Here is a 17,567-nt window from a genome sequence, read left to right on the forward strand (position 1 = left end):
AGATATTCACCTCAGAGTGAGGTGGCTGGGTGCGCAGCTGTGGTTCCCCAAGGTCAGCCCACCCATCAGACCATCAGGGTGGAGGGAAACTCTTCTATCTCCCTACCTCTGGCAGACCCAGCTCCTTATCAGCTTCGTGCCATCTCCAGCTCTGATCCCACAGGACCCAGCTGTCCCGTCCAGAAGACAGACTCCTGGATGGGCCCCTTCCAGGCCCACCATGGGCCCCGTGCCGAACACTGGGCCCAAAATACACACCTTTCCTCTTCACAGCTAATCAAATCTGCCCTCTCCTACGTTTCACTTCCAGAGGAAAGATGGCAGAGGACCAGCCACACCTATGCATTCAGATGTCAGAACCTGGTACAAATGGCATTCCCAGTAGCATGCAGTCCTCGCCAGACTTGGCTGGCAGGGCGGGAAGCGTGCTCACCTTCCACAACATCTGCTACCGTGTGAAGACAAAGACTGGGTTCCTGTGTTTCCAAAAAACCACCAAAAAAGAAGTTCTGAGAGATGTCAAGTACGTATCAAAACATCTCTTTAGAGTATGTGTAAGTTTCATTCCTGTCCAGAGAGCTGACTTCACTCATGCCACTGAGCCATTCAGCACAACGTGCAGATCAAGATTTCAAAAAATCATTTGTGTGTGTGGCTGCTTCGTGTTCGCTGTCCCCAGTGCCTGGGCCGAGCGTGTACATCAGAGAGCTCTCTTCCCTGGGCCCTGGGGGTACAGGCCTCCTGGCTGCTATCAGCACGGGGCACACCAGCCAGCTCTGCTCGCTCTGCACTCCCTGGCAGTCCTCCCGCTGAGCCGGGGTGTTTAGCTGAGATACCAACCGCCCGCCCTCCGTGGCTGTCTCCTTCCCGCGGGTGGCCTTGGGAGAGGTTAGTTCTTTTGGCTGTCTAACTCAAAATGTTTAACACATTAGTATAAGTGAGGGTTAGGTTAACCTTGAAGAGATGTAAAGGTTTCTGGAGTTTTGGCTTTTTTGTTGTTGTTGAGTTGTTTTGTGTTATTTTCCCCGACAGTGAGCACTACTGCACTAAAGCAGTCATGTCATTATGGCCTTTGTTCAATAATCAGCAAATAAAACTTGCCCATTCACAGTTCAGTGGTTAAACTCAGTGGCAAGGGCTCGTACAATACGCCATTCCAAGTCACCCATGACTTTCAGCTCCCTAACTCCAATTTCTATCATAAATATTCACCCTTTTGTGTAGCTCTGTCTATCCTGCTCTTTGCCCAGGGAATTTCCACACCTGCTGAACGTGAGCTCTTAAAGGCTTTGTTGCTTTCCTCAGAAGCCATGTGTTGTGGTACCTCATTTGACTCACATGGGTCATTTGTGACATTTGCCTTCTGGCTTTTGAGTTTTAAGGGGCTTTCATGTCAGATACAGAGAAACTATCAACTGCAATTTAAGTACAGAGAAATCCCTAGTTTATTCTGCCTACAGAGACAATTATTCTCTCTCTTGAGAGAATAAGACCTTTAGAAGTGAGTCTGGTTAAAGCTAGTGTGTGCTTCTCTTGTAGAGATCCGTGTGGTAAAGATACATGTAAAGGTTTTGGTACATTTCAGTCACGTTTATGTTCTGTCTTCATTATACGACAATTAGTTTTTCTTGAACTAGAAATAAAAGTTAAGGTGAAGTCTGATCATAAATATTGCTTGTGATTAGGCAGCTTCATTAACTCCAAAATTAATGGGATGCAGAAAGTAATTGTACAGATAAGTTACGCTGGCCTACCAGTTGGAACAGGCAAAGAAACAACCCCACCCTAACTATTTGGTAAAACTTATCTGTTTTGTCTTACAGTGGCATCATGAAACCAGGACTGAATGCAATTTTGGGACCCACTGGCAGCGGTAAATCTTCGTAAGTGCCTCCTCTGCCCTCCACAGGAATTACACCAAGGGAAAATCGAAAGTATACACATTTAGCAGTAATGGACTTCTCTTTCAGAGAAAGATTGAGGTTTTATTTAGGTCTGTGCAAGCCTCACCGTTTTCTGAGAAATACTTGAATTCAAAAAGACAATCAGTTTATGTGAGAGAGGTGAGATTCAGTTTTAGTGCACACTTTGCTGACAGTTGCTCCTCACACACCTTTCTGGTAATGTGTAACCAATTTGAGGTTAAACTCAAATTATCGAAAAAATGCACATGGACCTGCACAGGTCCACAGTTAGGAAACCAGGACAAAAGAGACTCAGTCCATGCAAGTTGCTGGGGGTTTTCTAGATTGCAAATATTTAATGTGATCTGTTTTCATGTAGCTGCTTGTTCCGTGAGCTGGGCTGTGGTTCAGAGAGCTTTGCCTCCTGCATGTTCATCTGACAAAGTAACCAGCTTTTCCTTTAGGCTACTGGACATTTTGGCCGCAAGGAAGGATCCCCACGGGCTCTCTGGTGACATTTTGATCAATGGAGCTCCTCAGCCTGCCAACTTTAAATGTACCTCCGGGTACGTGGTACAGGTAAGTAATTTTCATCGCTGTAAGAAGTTGCAGCTGTGTTGCAAATACCTTGCCTTGATCTGAGAACCTAGGAAAACTCCTTAAAATTACATGTTACAGAATGGTGGTCTCTCAAGACACGTGTAAATCTCAACTTCCCACAACTGACAGATTCCCTTTGCAAGAGACAAGCAGATGGTATCTAAAACCCTCCCCTCCTTCCTCCTTTGACAAAGCAAGTTGGGAACACCCTCACCCTAACCCACATGGACCCAACCTCTCTTTACCTTCCCTCTTTTCTCCCTGCTCTCGCCTGTGGTGGGCTGAGGCTGCGCCGGCAAACACACTGTGATTATGACCTGAGCTGTAGCTGCTCCTTAGGTCCCTTCAGCCTTTCAGTCTCTCCCTCAACACCTCCAAAAAAAACCTGAATAAGGTAAGAATACATAAGGGACTGTTTTTAATACTTTGCTGTTTATACATTTTGATATCATGCATGATGTGGGCTGCTCTTATAACGGTGTTGCTTTATGAATTAAGGCAAATATAACTGTGTGCATGAAATCCACACTCTGCTATGACACAGATGTTGGAGATGCATCTCACTGCATGTTCTGGCTGCTGCTACTGCCCCTCTGCATGCAAGGACAGCACAAAACATAGGTAGATACAGTTCTTAGGGGAATAAATAGAAACTGCTGAGTAACCGCCAAGTATCCGCCCTTTTTTTTAAATGAAGGATGATGTGGTGATGGGAACCCTGACTGTAAGAGAAAACCTGAAGTTCTCAGCAGCACTTCGCTTGCCAAAGTCAGTGAAGGAACAGGAAAAAGATGAACGAGTGAATCAGATCATCAAGGAACTGGGTTTGAGCAAAGTGGCAGATTCCAAGGTAAGGCCTGTACACGTGGTACTTAAACCATATAAGTGGTTTATTGATTAACCAAATGGCTCATCATGGCAGATTAAAAAAAAAAAAAAAAAAAAAAAAAAAAAAAAAAAAAAAAGGTCAACTTCTACAGGCTGTTTCAGTAATACAATAATTAGTGACATTTTGTATGGAGACCCGTAAAGACTGTGCTCATGCTGCCGTATGGTATCTCATTGCAGGGAAAAGGAAAGGAAAAGGGAAGGGTGAAAGGGAAAGCTAGAGGTTGGAGAAAAAGACAAGACCTCAAGTAATATTAGCATTAAGAACAAGGCTGTGTGTGAGAAAACATTTACATCTGTTTCTGAGAGTAGCACCAGAATTCCTGAGAACTCTCCCCACAAACTTCCATGTGGGTAGGATGCTGTTTGCTCAAGGGTTTCTCTTTGGGCCAAACAAATAAAGTTTCTTGGTTTTTCAGGTTGGTACCCAGTTCACTCGTGGGGTGTCTGGAGGAGAGCGGAAAAGGACCAATATTGGGATGGAGCTCATCACGGATCCTGCCATCTTGTTTTTGGATGAGCCAACCACGGGACTTGATGCCAGCACTGCCAACGCTGTCCTAGTGTTACTGAAAAGGTGATGGCCTTGGAAACAGCTTCCCGTTCTCAGCACTCCACTCTGCTACACTTCAGTTGTATTAGACTTGAATTATAATTGGGATGAGCAAACAGGGAATTCAGACATGTAATTATTTATCAGTGACCCAAGGATGTGAATGGGGTAGGAAAAAGACTGTATGAATTCTCTCTCCCCAAAGTGAGAATTCTTTTCTCACATAGCCACTGTAAATATGACCTATTTTTTTTTTTTTTTCCCTTTCTTCTCCCTTCTCTGGCATACTAAGTTAATCAGACTTCATCAAGACTTAACTGAACTTTCAAATGCTCTTATCTAAACACTGTATCAACTTGTGAAAGCTGACATCTCTGTCATTCTTCACATTCAGGATGTCGAAACAAGGAAAGACAATCATCTTCTCCATCCACCAGCCTCGGTACTCCATATTCCGACTGTTTGACACGCTGACCCTGCTGGCTGCAGGGAGAGTGCTGTACCACGGCCCGGCCCAGCAGGCCATCGAACACTTCCAGTCCCTCGGTGAGCACATCTTCCAGCAGGGCCAGCCTTTGGTTTGCACCAACTCAAGTGAAGTGCCAAAAGCTCTGGGCCACAATTGGACACGGCGTGTCCAAGCAAGCCCAGCATTTTAACAGGCTGAGCGTTTCTGTGGGTGTTTCTCCTCTTGACCCACATGTGGATTTGGGTGAGCTGTTTCTGGGTGCATCTTAATTAGAGAAAGCCCGGGCTAAGGCTGGGAAGAGCACACTGCCAGCTGTCACCTCGCTTTTGTTGACGGTGCTGCCCGGCAGTGCCACTCACCCCTCTGGAAAGCGTGGCCTTTCCAAAGCTTGCCATGCCTTTGGCGCAGGCTGCTCCGTGGGCAGGATGTGTGGCTGTGCTCCTGACAGCCAAGCACAGTCCTTGGCCAGTCACACAGCCACACCCAGGGCTCGTAACGGTGTCACCACAGTGTCACTGTCACCACAGGCTACCAGTGCGAGCCCTACAACAACCCCGCCGACTTTTTCCTGGACGTCATCAATGGCGACTCCACTGCCGTGGCAATGAACAAGGCTGATGAAAGCAAGACAGGTATGAAACCCAGAGCTGAGTCAAGTTATCCCAGCATGAGTGGGAACGGGAATTCGAGAATCTGTTTCGGTAACTCTCAGCACACAGAAAGAGCTTCTTTCACCTTCAAGGCAAACCAGCTGAAATCCAGCAGGAGCAGAGATGATAAACCAGGACAATTGTTCCTGTTGAGGACATAATTTGATGCAGTTATGACTTGACTATTTTACCTAATGGAAGAGTTTTTCTGTTAGGAAATTACTGTTTTCCTTCCTCTGAGCAGGGTGGGAAGGGGTAGAGATAGGGTACCGCTGCTCACCTGGTGTTTCCCTGAAGCTGTGCTAAGACACAAATTATCCCCAAACTAACGAATCAGCTCTCACCTATTTTTTGGAGCATGCCTTCTCAGTCTTTTCTGCTGCCACTTATTAATAGCTTACTCTCTTCTCACAGGAGTGAAAAGGCAAATGAAGTAATGAATACGCTGAGTGCCCAAACATAATTTTGCTATACCTTTACCAAAGGAGCAGCCATCATTTTACAAAAATGCTCTGATTTGGCAAATATTATAGCTGGCAACACACATCATATCTGTCACTGGAAAAGCTCACACTGTACTATAGTTAAGGAAAAAAAAGGAGGTCCAGCTGAAATTTATTTATGACCAAAGTAGACACAAGCAGGATTATCTGGATCTAAAAGTCTGGGACATCCAGGATTATGCCATCAGACCTGCGGAACAGATCACTTACAGACACCTTTGGGGGCAAAGGGGATGTAAAAATCACTTTCTGATTAAAAGCCATGTTGCTGCCAGGTTGCAGCTCCCTGGGTAGACAAGGGTATGCCTGGTCAGAGAGCTGAGAGGCTCCTGCAAATCACTGGAACTTACGTGTGCATTTTAATCCTTCTGGTTTCTCAGTCTTTCCAGCAGAGAGCACTGAAGAACCCTCTGAATATGATAAAACCTTGGCTGACCAATTAGCAGAAAAATACTCCAATTCTGCCTACTACCGAGAAACAAAAGCACAACTAGAGAGCATTTCTTCAGGAAATAAAAAGAAAGCCAAAGGACTTTTCAGGCAAATCACATATGCCAATTCCTTCCTCCACCAGCTGAAATGGGTGTCCAGGCGCACATTTAAAAACCTGATAGGAAGCCCTCAGGCTTCCATAGCTCAGGTAAGGCCATTTGTATCCAAAATTTAATCCATTTACGTTTAATTGTAACCCAACTGTATATGTTGAATTTATTTGGCTCCTGGACTCTTAGATAAGTCACTGGGATGGTTTTCCCTCTTGATATTTTGACTGCAGTAAGCATCTGAAGGAAAAGTGCCCAAGGTCTAGGAATCTGGGGGTACAAGGTGTCCTGAATGCTCCCAAATGTGGGACTGTTCAGTAATTAATTTTGGATTACTGAAAGACTTTGGGAGGCAAGACCTGTCCCAGCAGGACATTCCGCTGCTCCCAGCCAGGAGCACGTTGTGTCCCAAGTAGTTCCACACATTTGCTCAAGAACATTCTTTAGATCTGACTCTATTTGTCCGGGCTTGGTACTGTGGGGTTTGGCCTCAAATCCTCTCCCCCACCAGGAAAAGTTAACAGACTGCATTTGCATACTTAACTTCAGCGCAAAATGAAGTGCTGGCAGTTGGCTCAAGGGCAAAAATATTTTTGCAGTCTCGTAATGTGTGTGCTGTTTGGTCATTTGACTGCTCCTGTTGGTGATGATGTCTTCTGGATAAGTTGTCATGAAGCCCACAATGGGGTCCAACACCCAACATGAAAGATAATCACCGGCTCTGTTAGTGATGCTTTTTCTGAAGGATCAGCACCAAAAATGTAGACTCCTTTAAAGCTGAACATTGCTTTCAAAAGTGAAGAATGTCTGCATGGCCTCTGCAGAGTGACTAATCCTCAGGAATCCTCTAGTTCATGGGCCAAACCCTGCAGCCACAGCACCACCAAAGCTCCCACTGCAATTCTCAGCAGTTCTGGAGAGGCCAATAGAAAAATTGGCCTGTGACCACTGGTATAAATTATCTTCATCATGTTTTATGTACTGAGTGAATAAATGGCTGGTCTGGAAGTAAAACAAGTCCAGAATCCCTGAGGATAAAAGGCTTTGAGTACGTGTGTGTGCCTGTATGTTGATACTATGGAGATCCTTAATAATTGCTTTGTAAAAGCTTGACCTTGTGACAAGAATTAGGCTCTCAAGAACCTCCTGCACAGCACAAGGTCAATGGTCCTGTCTCCTTTCTCACAATCGTTTTTATCTCCCCAGCCTCATTAGGGGTGGATTTGTCCAGCATTCTTTTAAGGGTACACGGCTCATTAAGCCTTTTTTTCATTAATCTGCTCCAAATTGGTGGTGAAATGATCCCTGCTTTCCACTGCAATGGGCTTAGGAGCTGAATTATCCCTGACATTTGCTCCCTTTGGCAGGATCTTAGCGAGAGGGTACCAAGGATCAAGTAGTTTATGGTGTTAAGTCTCATGCATTGCTCCGGCTCAAAAATGACAGAACTGCCTGATACCATCAGTTTTCTGAACTTTTGGTCACTTGCATTTAGCATTTAGAAAGTGTGATGCATGCACTTCAGTCTTTTAAGTGACAGACTTGAGGCAGCTGTTATCTCTGCTATTTAAATAGTTACGGACTGCAAATATCAGCATATCTGTCGCCCTCTTGCAGCATCTCATTAAAGGCAATCCCATGAGTAAGGTGTATGATAGAGCCCAGTAACTGCACACTGTGGAGCAGGAAAAGAAACTGTCATCCTTATCCTGGCAGTCAGGAAAAACCTTTGAAGCAATGAGAATTATACTTTCCTTCCTCTTTTCTCTTTTTCCCATTTAGCTTCTTATTACAGCTCTTCTGGGACTGATTGTAGGTGCCATTTACTTTGGACTTGAAGACAACTCTGCTGGAATACAGAACAGGTCAGTCAGTCTAGGTCATGGATATTCAAAAATTTGGTAAAACTCTCTTTAAAGGAGCTTAATACCTCTTTAAAGCAAATGCTTCCCTCCACATCAGTAAGGCCAAGCCTGTGTGACTTGGAAGTGAGGATGTGATTTTGCTCCTCTAGCAAGATTCCTGCAGAACTGGAGGGTTAAAATATACAGACTTGTGGCTACATAAAGCTAGGTTACTAAAGTTGTAATCTTGCAACTGTTTCTATTCACACACTTGAATTTACCAGCAGTAAGAGATTTTCAAATTTTGCTCCTCTATGTACCATTTTGACAGCTGTGTGTACCTGACCTGACACCTGAGTTTGCCGCTTTGAAACCTCTAGGTTCTTAATCCTGAAACACTTTGTAGTGTTTGTTAAAGACAGCCCAGTTTTAAATTGAGTAGGAAGTGCCTTGAATTTTTGTGGGAAAGGTGAAAACTACTCCTCGCACTGTCTATTTGGTTCCTCACGTTTTGCAGCAGACAAATGCTTCACAATCTGAGAATCTTTAACATGTCAGGACATTACATGAAGAAAAGACCCAAACCACAGCCCTTCAAAGCCTCAGTTGATTTTCTGTCTTTGGACTGCATCAGAGAATGTGCTATATTGCATGCCAAACCCAAATAATGACTGCACCACATCTATGTCAGGCTTCTTACACACTCAGATTTGTAGCCAAGACTTTTCCCATGGATTTTGGGATGGGAGGTCAAACACTGCCAAACTTCAGGCACTGCAGGTGGATTTATGTACTCTGTTGTGGAAACACTACATTTACATCCCATTTAAATAACAGCTCCCTGTTTTGCTATTTTGCAGAGTGGGCGCAATGTTCTTTCTGACCACCAACCAGTGTTTCAGCAGCGTCTCAGCTATTGAACTCTTCGTTGTGGAAAAGAAGATATTTATGTAAGTAAAACATACAAAAAGGTTGCCAGGCTCTGCTGTTAGACTGTGAGTTTGTCTGACATGTGGAGAATGTCATTTAAGTACAGCTAGTGCAGAATTTTCAAATTATTTCACTCATTGCTCATTGCAAGTGCATTCTGTTAGTCTGCTAGTGAGTTGTCTGCAAACACCCCAAAAGGTACCTGTGATTACAAACGGCTTGGAGTTTAAAGTTATTGCAACAGCAGGGAAAAAAACCCCTTGAATACTCAGTTTTGACATTGATTAATAAGTGTGTGACTTGCTAGTGAGGGCAAGAAATATCATCTAACTGGATTCTTTAAAGCTGTGCATATTATGCTGTATAAAATATGAAAATTATTCAAACTTTACCGTCTTTGTCTTGATGACACGACACATATATTTACTAAAAATTATGGGCACCAATACCCATGTTCATTTGCATACAAAAATGTCACAAGTTCTATACTGTGTAGGCTTACTGGAAAGTTGCATCGCAGCCTAAGTTTGAAAGGTTTTCTTCCAGTTTGAGCTAGAATCCATTTGTCAAGAGGTGAAAACCAAACGGGTTCTTAGTGGTTAAATTTGTAATGTGCTGTACCTATCTCTGTGTTCCAGACATGAATACATCAGTGGGTACTACAGAACATCTGCATACTTCATAGCAAAGCTAATGGCTGATTTAATACCCATAAGGACTCTGCCCAGCATCATCTTCACCTGCATAGTTTACTTCATGCTAGGCAAGTATGGTCTCCTACAGTCACATTCCAACCCCCCCGATAAATCATGGCAGGTGCATACAGACGTGTATGCATACATGGATATTTGTATATAAATATATACATATATAATATATATAAATAATATATATAAAAATATATATATCTATATATATTATTTTTATATATAATATGTATATAAAGCCCTTCACTGGTGTGGCAGTGGCTACTGAGCTTACTTTTAGCACACCATGCTGTTTTCTACAGGAAAGACACCAAGATTTTAGCGTTCGTCGGGGAATCTGTGACATGTCTCATCTCCACTGTCACTAGAAGGAAGCCATAACCATTGCTACATAGTTATGATTTATTCCTTTTCATCTGTGGCCTTCTTGGCTTCTGACAACTCTTATAAGATACTTTCTTCATCTTTGCAAGAACACCTAAAAGAAAAGGGTTTGTTTTAAAACTTTAATACTGTGTGAATTAATACCAGCTTGTTGGCTTTGGTCTGAGTTTTCTTCCCTAAGGAACACGAAACAAGGCCACATCAGCAAGAGGCTCTCAAACAGTGAAACTGGAATGGAACAGACCTTGCTACTGAATCCATAGCCGCCTCAAGGCTGCTAGGCTCTTTAGGAGAGCTCTCTGCTGGAAGCTGGTGAAATGCTGTACAGCTGCTGCTCATGGAAGTGCACTAGAGGTTTCTCCTTTGATTGACAACTTGCAGCCACTTTAAATGTGTGAAGTGCAGCACTCCTACACATTCTACTGTCTTACTGCAGTTTTGGGCATACTACTTATTCATCCTGTCTTCTCCTGTCAGGACAGACACATAAGGGCTGTCACAAGCACCACAGCAGTCTTGGGTCTCAGTTGACACAGCCTGTGCTGGCAGACAAGGTGCAGTTTGTGAGCAGGACAGACCAGGAAAGTCAGGATAGTGTTCAGGTTATGGCAGAGCTTTCAACGGGATCATTCTGAAACTCTTCTTGTTTTGATCTTTAAGGTCTGAAACCAACAGTAGAAGCCTTCTTTACCATGATGTTCACCCTTACGATGGTGTCCTACACAGCCACTTCCATGGCACTTGCCATTGCCGCAGGACAGAGCGTGGCCGCCATAGCAAACCTGCTCATGACTGTCACGTTTGTTTTTATGATTGTGAGTAGCACTGTTCAGTTCTCTCGACTGGACCATGAAATCCCAGAGACGCTGAAATCCAGAAATCCTACTAGCACGGAGTTCAGCTGAATTCTGCAAAAAGTCTCTTGGGGTCAACATATCTGGATTTGTCTGATTTGAGTACCCTGATGCTGTGGGGTGGAATATTCTGAGTTGTCCTTCGAATGAACAGGAAGCAGGGGGGCTGGAGGGTTGGGTGTGAGGAGGAGAGTGGCTCCTCTGACTTCTTCTCTCTGGCTCTGGCAGACAGAAAACTGCCTGGAAAGTGGGGATGCCACTTATGGCTACATTTCGCTCTCTCCCTTAACTTTGTGAAAGGCAAATGTCTCTGGTTGAGAACATGACCTGCAGCCCCCTACTTTCTGAGGCTTTCTGAGACTTTCTGTCCTCCTCAGCTGCAGAGCCCACCTTGGGCATGTTAAACTGGACAACACACAGCCACAGTCAGGAGACAGGGACCTTAGATGAGGCAGAGCTGAACCCACAGCCGAAATCCACGTTGCCTCAGACTGAGGGCACACAGACAAAACCTAGAGCAGTCCCACACTGAAGAGCAGCAGAGAGTTCATGTGAACCCATCTGGGAACCCCAGACAGGAAGCACGTGGGCTTACTGCACAGGGGAAAGCATTCCTTGGTTTGGGGGAAGGGCCTGCGGTTACGGCCCAAAGCTTGCTAACATATAAATCCTTCCCTTTTGTTCTTCTGCTGGAAGAGTTTCTTCCTCTAGGAATGCTTTCCCATTCCTTTTTATCTGAAGAAGCAAAGTCAGGAGCTAGATAAGAACAAACACATGATAAAAGCATGCAATTTGTAATCAATTTTTGTTTGTTGTGGCTTTTCTTTGTAATTCTTGCCTCCAGCTTTTCTCTGGGTTGCTGGTCAATCTCACAAGCATCCTGTCCTGGCTCTCCTGGCTCAAATACTTCAGCATCCCTCGATATGGAATGACAGTAAGTGCTCCGATTTCCTGTGTACAGTCCTGGAAATGGTTTGCTAGAAAGGAATGCCTTTAATCATGATAAAGACATCTTCAAACTTGAAGGCCTAGTGAGCAAAAGGAAAGCTGATTAAGTGCAATAACCTCAGAGTGTGGTGCAGTATCTTGAAACAAGAAGGTCTCCTCATCAACCAGCACCCACTGCTGTTCAGAAGAGCTCGTTTCTGTAGATTGAGAACACCTCATACGAGAGACACAACTACTACATCCGCTGGACTTCAGCTGGACAGAAATGTTTCAAAGTAAAGAACAATGTTATCCCCACCCAGAAAAGTAAAAGTCTTCTATTAGTCTTTTCCAGCAATCAAACAAAAAAACTTGTCAGGCTAAAGCTTTTCTCCGAATTTGTGAAAATTTAAGCCAGAGTGATGTTTTGCAGAGAAATTTGGGCTTCACTATGCCTGTGCACACATACTCTGGCCAGGGGGAGGGGGTAAAGCCTGTTGTGGTGAATGCTTTACCAGGTGTGAACAGGCTGTATACGTTCCTCTCTTAAAAGGAAAAAAAAGAACTCTGCAACTCTGCTAAAAAATGGGGATTTGGCAAATATAATAGTGACACCAGCACATTTTTAGAATGAATTTTAATGGCATTATATCTCATCTTGTTAATGTATCACTCCTTTACCTACAAACTTCTGTTGTCATTGTTTCTTTTATTTTAAAAGGCTTTACAGATCAATGAGTTCACTGGTCTGACCTTCTGTGGCAGCAGTAACGACACAGTTTTAAGCAGTGACAGTATATATCGACAGACAGGCCAGCTGTAAGTATTTTGGTACACTGAAATGAGTCCCACCATCAGTAACTTTAGAAGCCCTAGAACATCCGTCTGAGTATCAGAGGTACTCACTGATGACCAGAGAATCTGTGAGTTTTTACATGGAAAAGGAGCTGGGTTTTCATGGAACATTCTGCTTGTTGCCGTATTTAGTATCTATAACACCAGAAATATCTGGCATTCTGCTTCTTACTTTTCCTCAAACCGTATTTAGTGCGAGCTATGCACACACACACAATTGTACAGCCTCACAAAATCCGTTTCTGCTTCCTACGTTAAACTGGAGCTACAAGAAGAGAAAATTCTACAAATGGAAAATTCCCCACTGACGCATGGCTGGGGTTTGCCCAGCCTACTACGCGCATGCAGCCACGCTGCAGCTTCTAGAGATCTCCCTAGATCCTGCTGACTGGTTTATAAAGAGACTAAGCTTATCAACGTGTGCGTTTTGTCTGTAGGATATGTACTGGAGAGGATTATCTGAAGAGTCAAGGCATCGAAGCCAGCACCTGGGGGCTGTGGCAGAACCACCTGGCCCTGGCCTGCATGACGTTCATCTTCCTGACCATCGCCTACCTCAAACTGCGCTTCATGAAGAAGTTCTCTTAAAACCAGGGGGAAAGACGCAATCCCCGCTCCTCAGTAGCCTGCTGAACTGATTGTGCAACTGACTTGGTTATTTTTGCAGAGACCTTTCTTTTATTATTACCCAAGTCAACGACATGAACGCCATCCTTGTATATGAAATATTTACTGCGGATGTACTCTGCCGAAACGTCTAGCACGGCTCACTCTTCTTGGCCGCAAAAAAGCATTCAGCTATTCATTTCTTCAAGATACTATTCAGCCTTTCTACACGTTCTAGCTATGAACTTATCAAACACTATATCTAATATTTAGTGGCTTAACCTGAAAAAAAAAAATAGTGGTTCCATACTTTAATTAACACCTACCTTCACCAGGAAGTAATTCAGTCCGAAGTGATGCTCCTCAGGACACCAACACAGTCTCAGCTGCTTACGTGGTCACAGGATATGTGAAAAAAACCTTCCATCCCATTGCCCTTTTCTATTTGGGAATCATTACTGCTCTAGAATGTACTTGTTGATGCCATCAAGCCTTTCTTGCCTCACTCAAGTGGTAGAAGCACTGTTTTTGTATATAAAGGTGGTTTTACTTACAAGTGCCTGTTCCCATAAACCTTGTCCTGAAATTTGTATTTCCTCTGCATAACGGCAAGTCATCTTCACTGTCCCATTCGTGCTGCTATCATGAGTAGTTCTTAGTCATTTTTATGGCCACCGATTTCAAGTGCATGACTAAACAGGATGGTAACACCCTTTTTTAAGCAGAAGGAAATGGCGAGGAGATAACAGTTATGTGGTTATTCCAAAACAATTGACAGGAACTCCAGGTCCTGGTACTACAGAGGAATGAAAGTGGAATTTTTGCCTTTGGAAAAAAGAAAATCATCACAGATTTTAAGATACAGAAATCTACAGCCCATCTAATTGCAGCTGGTCCTTATAATTTCAACAAGTTATAAACGTGATCACACAGACTGTGTTCCAGTCGTAAAAGAAAATAATTTCAGTACACAGCAGTGGTTTCTGAGAAAGGAAATAATCAAATAAGTTGAATTGCTCACATTTTGAACAGACGTTGACACAGTATTGCACAGATAATATTTACCACAAACTCCTAAATTTTTCTTGCCTTCTACCACTTAATTTAGCAGCTGGTCATCTATAACAACGTATTTATGTAAAATAAATGTTTCTTCAGTACTGTCCAACACTTAACTCTGTAAACTTGTAAAACTCTAAACCTCAGTTGCATGGGCAGAAATTTTGGTAGTAGTCACATCAGACTTCTCTTTAGTCTTTAAATTCAGGTTTTATTTTTCTCTTTTTGCCCAGCACTACACTTTATATGTTCTAGCGAAAAGTGCCCCCACAGATGGCAGGGCATTTGGAACTAGGTGATCTTTAAAGTCCCTTCTAACCCAGAATTCTATTATTCTATGACATATCTGGTTCTCCCCTTTAGCGTGGGGCATGTTAATACAACTACATTGCTTGCACAAGTCAGGAGACATATCATCCCTGCAAAAACTCTAACATATACTTTTACAAGCAGTCTAAGCAGGGGGTGGGGAAAGGTTATTAGAAGGGAAATGAGTCCAGAATCCCTGAGGATAAAAGGCTTTGAGTACGTGTGTGTGCCTGTATGTTGATACTATGGAGATCCTTAATAATTGCTTTGTAAAAGCTTGACCTTGTGACAAGAATTAGGCTCTCAAGAACCTCCTGCACAGCACAAGGTCAATGGTCCTGTCTCCTTTCTCACAATCGTTTTTATCTCCCCAACCTCATTAGGGGTGGATTTGTCCAGCATTCTTTTAAGGGTACATGGCTCATTAATCCTTTTTTTCATTAATCTGCTCCAAATTGGTGGTGAAATGATCCCTGCTTTCCACTGCAATGGGCTTAGGAGCTGAATTATCCCTGACATTTGCTCCCTTTGGCAGGATCTTAGCGAGAGGGTACCAAGGATCAAGTAGTTTATGGTGTTAAGTCTCATGCATTGCTCCGGCTCAAAAATGACAGAACTGTCTGATACCATTGTTTTCCTGAGCTTTTGGTCACTTGCATTTAGCATTTTAAAAGTGTGATGTATAGAACTTAATGATCCTGATTATATCACTAACTCGACTGGAAGCGTGTTTTCATGTATGAAAATTCCTCTTTAGTTTGCTTACACTTTGACAGCAGGTGATTTAATCTGGACTCTTGGAAATTTTAAAACACTTACTTTGAGCTAGGTTTTAGGATATTCAACATAGTTGAGGATTTTTCTTTACATCCTGCATGTGAACAACTTCAATTAAAACACATCACAAACTGAGGGTTGTTACTTTCTAAAGAGTTATTAAACTCTTATTAGTTTGAATGAAACCGTGATAATAATCTTATAAGATACCACTTTTAAATTTTATTGCTTTCAGTACAGAAACCAAGGTTTTGATATTTTCTGTGACAGTAATTGCTTGTTCCTTGTAGTGAATGTTCCTGAAGACAAGAACAGATAGCAAACTGGATAAATACAGCTACCACATCACCCTGTTGAAGTGGTCGTGTCCTAGGAAGAATATTTAAAACTTATACAAGTTTGGAATGCCATAATTCAGAGGAGCCTGAAAAACTCTATATTTACTTCTTAAATAGAAGCAAAAAGTAAAAGGGAACCTAATGCTAGGAGAAGCCTAAGGAGAAAAATTGTATTAATTGAGAGCTTTTAATGTGCAGAAGGGCACTGGCAAAACTGAAATCACTGGTATTCAATTTTACTCTTTTAGCTTCTTCTTTGTGCTAAAAATATTTAATAATCAATAGTATCAATTGTTGGAGCAATTCTTCTGGAATAAAGAACTATTTAGAGTGGAAAGTGAAGCAGGTCAGTAAGCCTGGTGGCAGGGCAGTAGGAATGGCTTTGGATGAGGAGGCAGAAGGCTAGGCAGTATGGAAAACAAATTTCATCTTCAGAATTACTGCCTTATTTTCAAAACTGATAGTGGGTTGTTTAATTGATTCTGTAACGTATTTACGCATACTTGGACAACCACACGATGCAGGCTGCTGACTTTTCAAATGACACATGGAAAAGGCCCGTGACACTGACTTGGGGATTGTGACTTGTTGTTCACAGAGTACCGAGGGTTTATAAATTGTATTTGCTCAAGCAAGGATTTTACAAGTGCCTGAGTGCTTGCTGACCCTCTAGTTCTCACCATGGGCCCGCATGTTTTACTGATGAAGCCACTATAACTGGCTGAATGCTTTGGGCTGCATAAAAAATGTCATCATCTTTCTTGACTTCTGTGCTGGTAGACAGAATAAGACCCCTGTAGGCTGTACACTAACCACCTGCGAGGAAAGACTTTTGCTTAATTTGGGTTTTCCAGGAGGCATTGAGCAATGCTCGTAGATTAGCATCCCACTAAAGCAGAGAATAAATCAATAAAAAGGTTTGCAGTTCTGTGTTGTTCCAGTACAGAGGAAGGATTGAAAAAAAAAAAACCACCATAAAAAACAGAATTTATGTCAGGTGGACACTGGAAGCTGACAAACAATAATAATAATCAATATATCCACTAGAGAGGGAAGAAAGAAAACAACTAAGATAGCAACATCACAAAAAGTTTTAAATGATGTATGTCTATCTCTTGTCTTCGGAGACTAAATAGTTATAGATTAAGAGCTCAAAGCAACAGCTTCTTTACACATGAAAACAGATGGATAGACTCAAGGGCAGCCTAACCTAGCCTGCTAAAATAAGTAAACCCTGCTCTCCGGTTTCATATGTTTCCTTCATATTTAAAGAGAAAAAAAATCTTTGCCTCCATAAGGTTTTGAGTCATGTCTGGTTCATTCTCAAGAAAGCTGCCTTGCCAAAATGTTAATCACCCCGCTTCTTCAAGAACACAGCACTACACTGCAACTACTCCCTCACTCCCAGTATTCTGAAACAGCCACCTGCCTTCTGGCTGCTTTTCCACTGACCCAGTGGGCACAGAGTCAAAGATGCAATGCCCTGCTGTGTATGGCTGCAGACAGGCACTGCAGGTTACCTGGCAGGGATTGTTTCTGGATGCACACCAGCACCAGTCCAAGGTGAGTCAAACGTCCTCAAATGGTCCCCGTTAAGGGTTTGCTCTTACACATGTTCAGTTTGCAAATTTTCTGTGGGATGCTGATAAACAGCACAAGTATTCAAACTTTTATTTCCTGGATATAAAAATTTCAGTATTCCTTGCTACAGTGCCAGGTTTTCTGCACACTTTATACAAATGGTCTTCTTAAAGAGAACATCATAATTTGGAAAAGTAAAAAAAAAAAAGTGAACAGTTTTCTCATATTAATTGGCAAATGCCATTTTTATAAGCATCAACTTGCTGCCTCTTGAGCATTCAGGGAAG

General features: G+C 42.8%; 1 protein-coding gene across 1 annotated transcript; it reads left to right on the forward strand.

Annotated features, from left to right (window-relative positions):
- Positions 1-350: 350 nt before the first annotated feature.
- ABCG2 (ATP binding cassette subfamily G member 2 (Junior blood group)) lies at positions 351-13,198 on the forward strand. Its single transcript, XM_040064604.1, has 15 exons — positions 351-523; positions 1,824-1,883; positions 2,369-2,483; positions 3,202-3,354; positions 3,812-3,969; positions 4,340-4,491; positions 4,942-5,046; positions 5,960-6,207; positions 7,892-7,974; positions 8,814-8,903; positions 9,522-9,646; positions 10,635-10,789; positions 11,673-11,762; positions 12,477-12,574; positions 13,048-13,198. Exons 1-15 carry the CDS (start codon positions 351-353, stop codon positions 13,196-13,198), a joined length of 1,956 nt encoding a protein of 651 aa, XP_039920538.1.
- Positions 13,199-17,567: the final 4,369 nt, after the last annotated feature.

This window comes from Hirundo rustica, chromosome 5 (assembly GCF_015227805.2).
Source record: "Hirundo rustica isolate bHirRus1 chromosome 5, bHirRus1.pri.v3, whole genome shotgun sequence".
Lineage (NCBI taxonomy): Eukaryota > Metazoa > Chordata > Aves > Passeriformes > Hirundinidae > Hirundo > Hirundo rustica.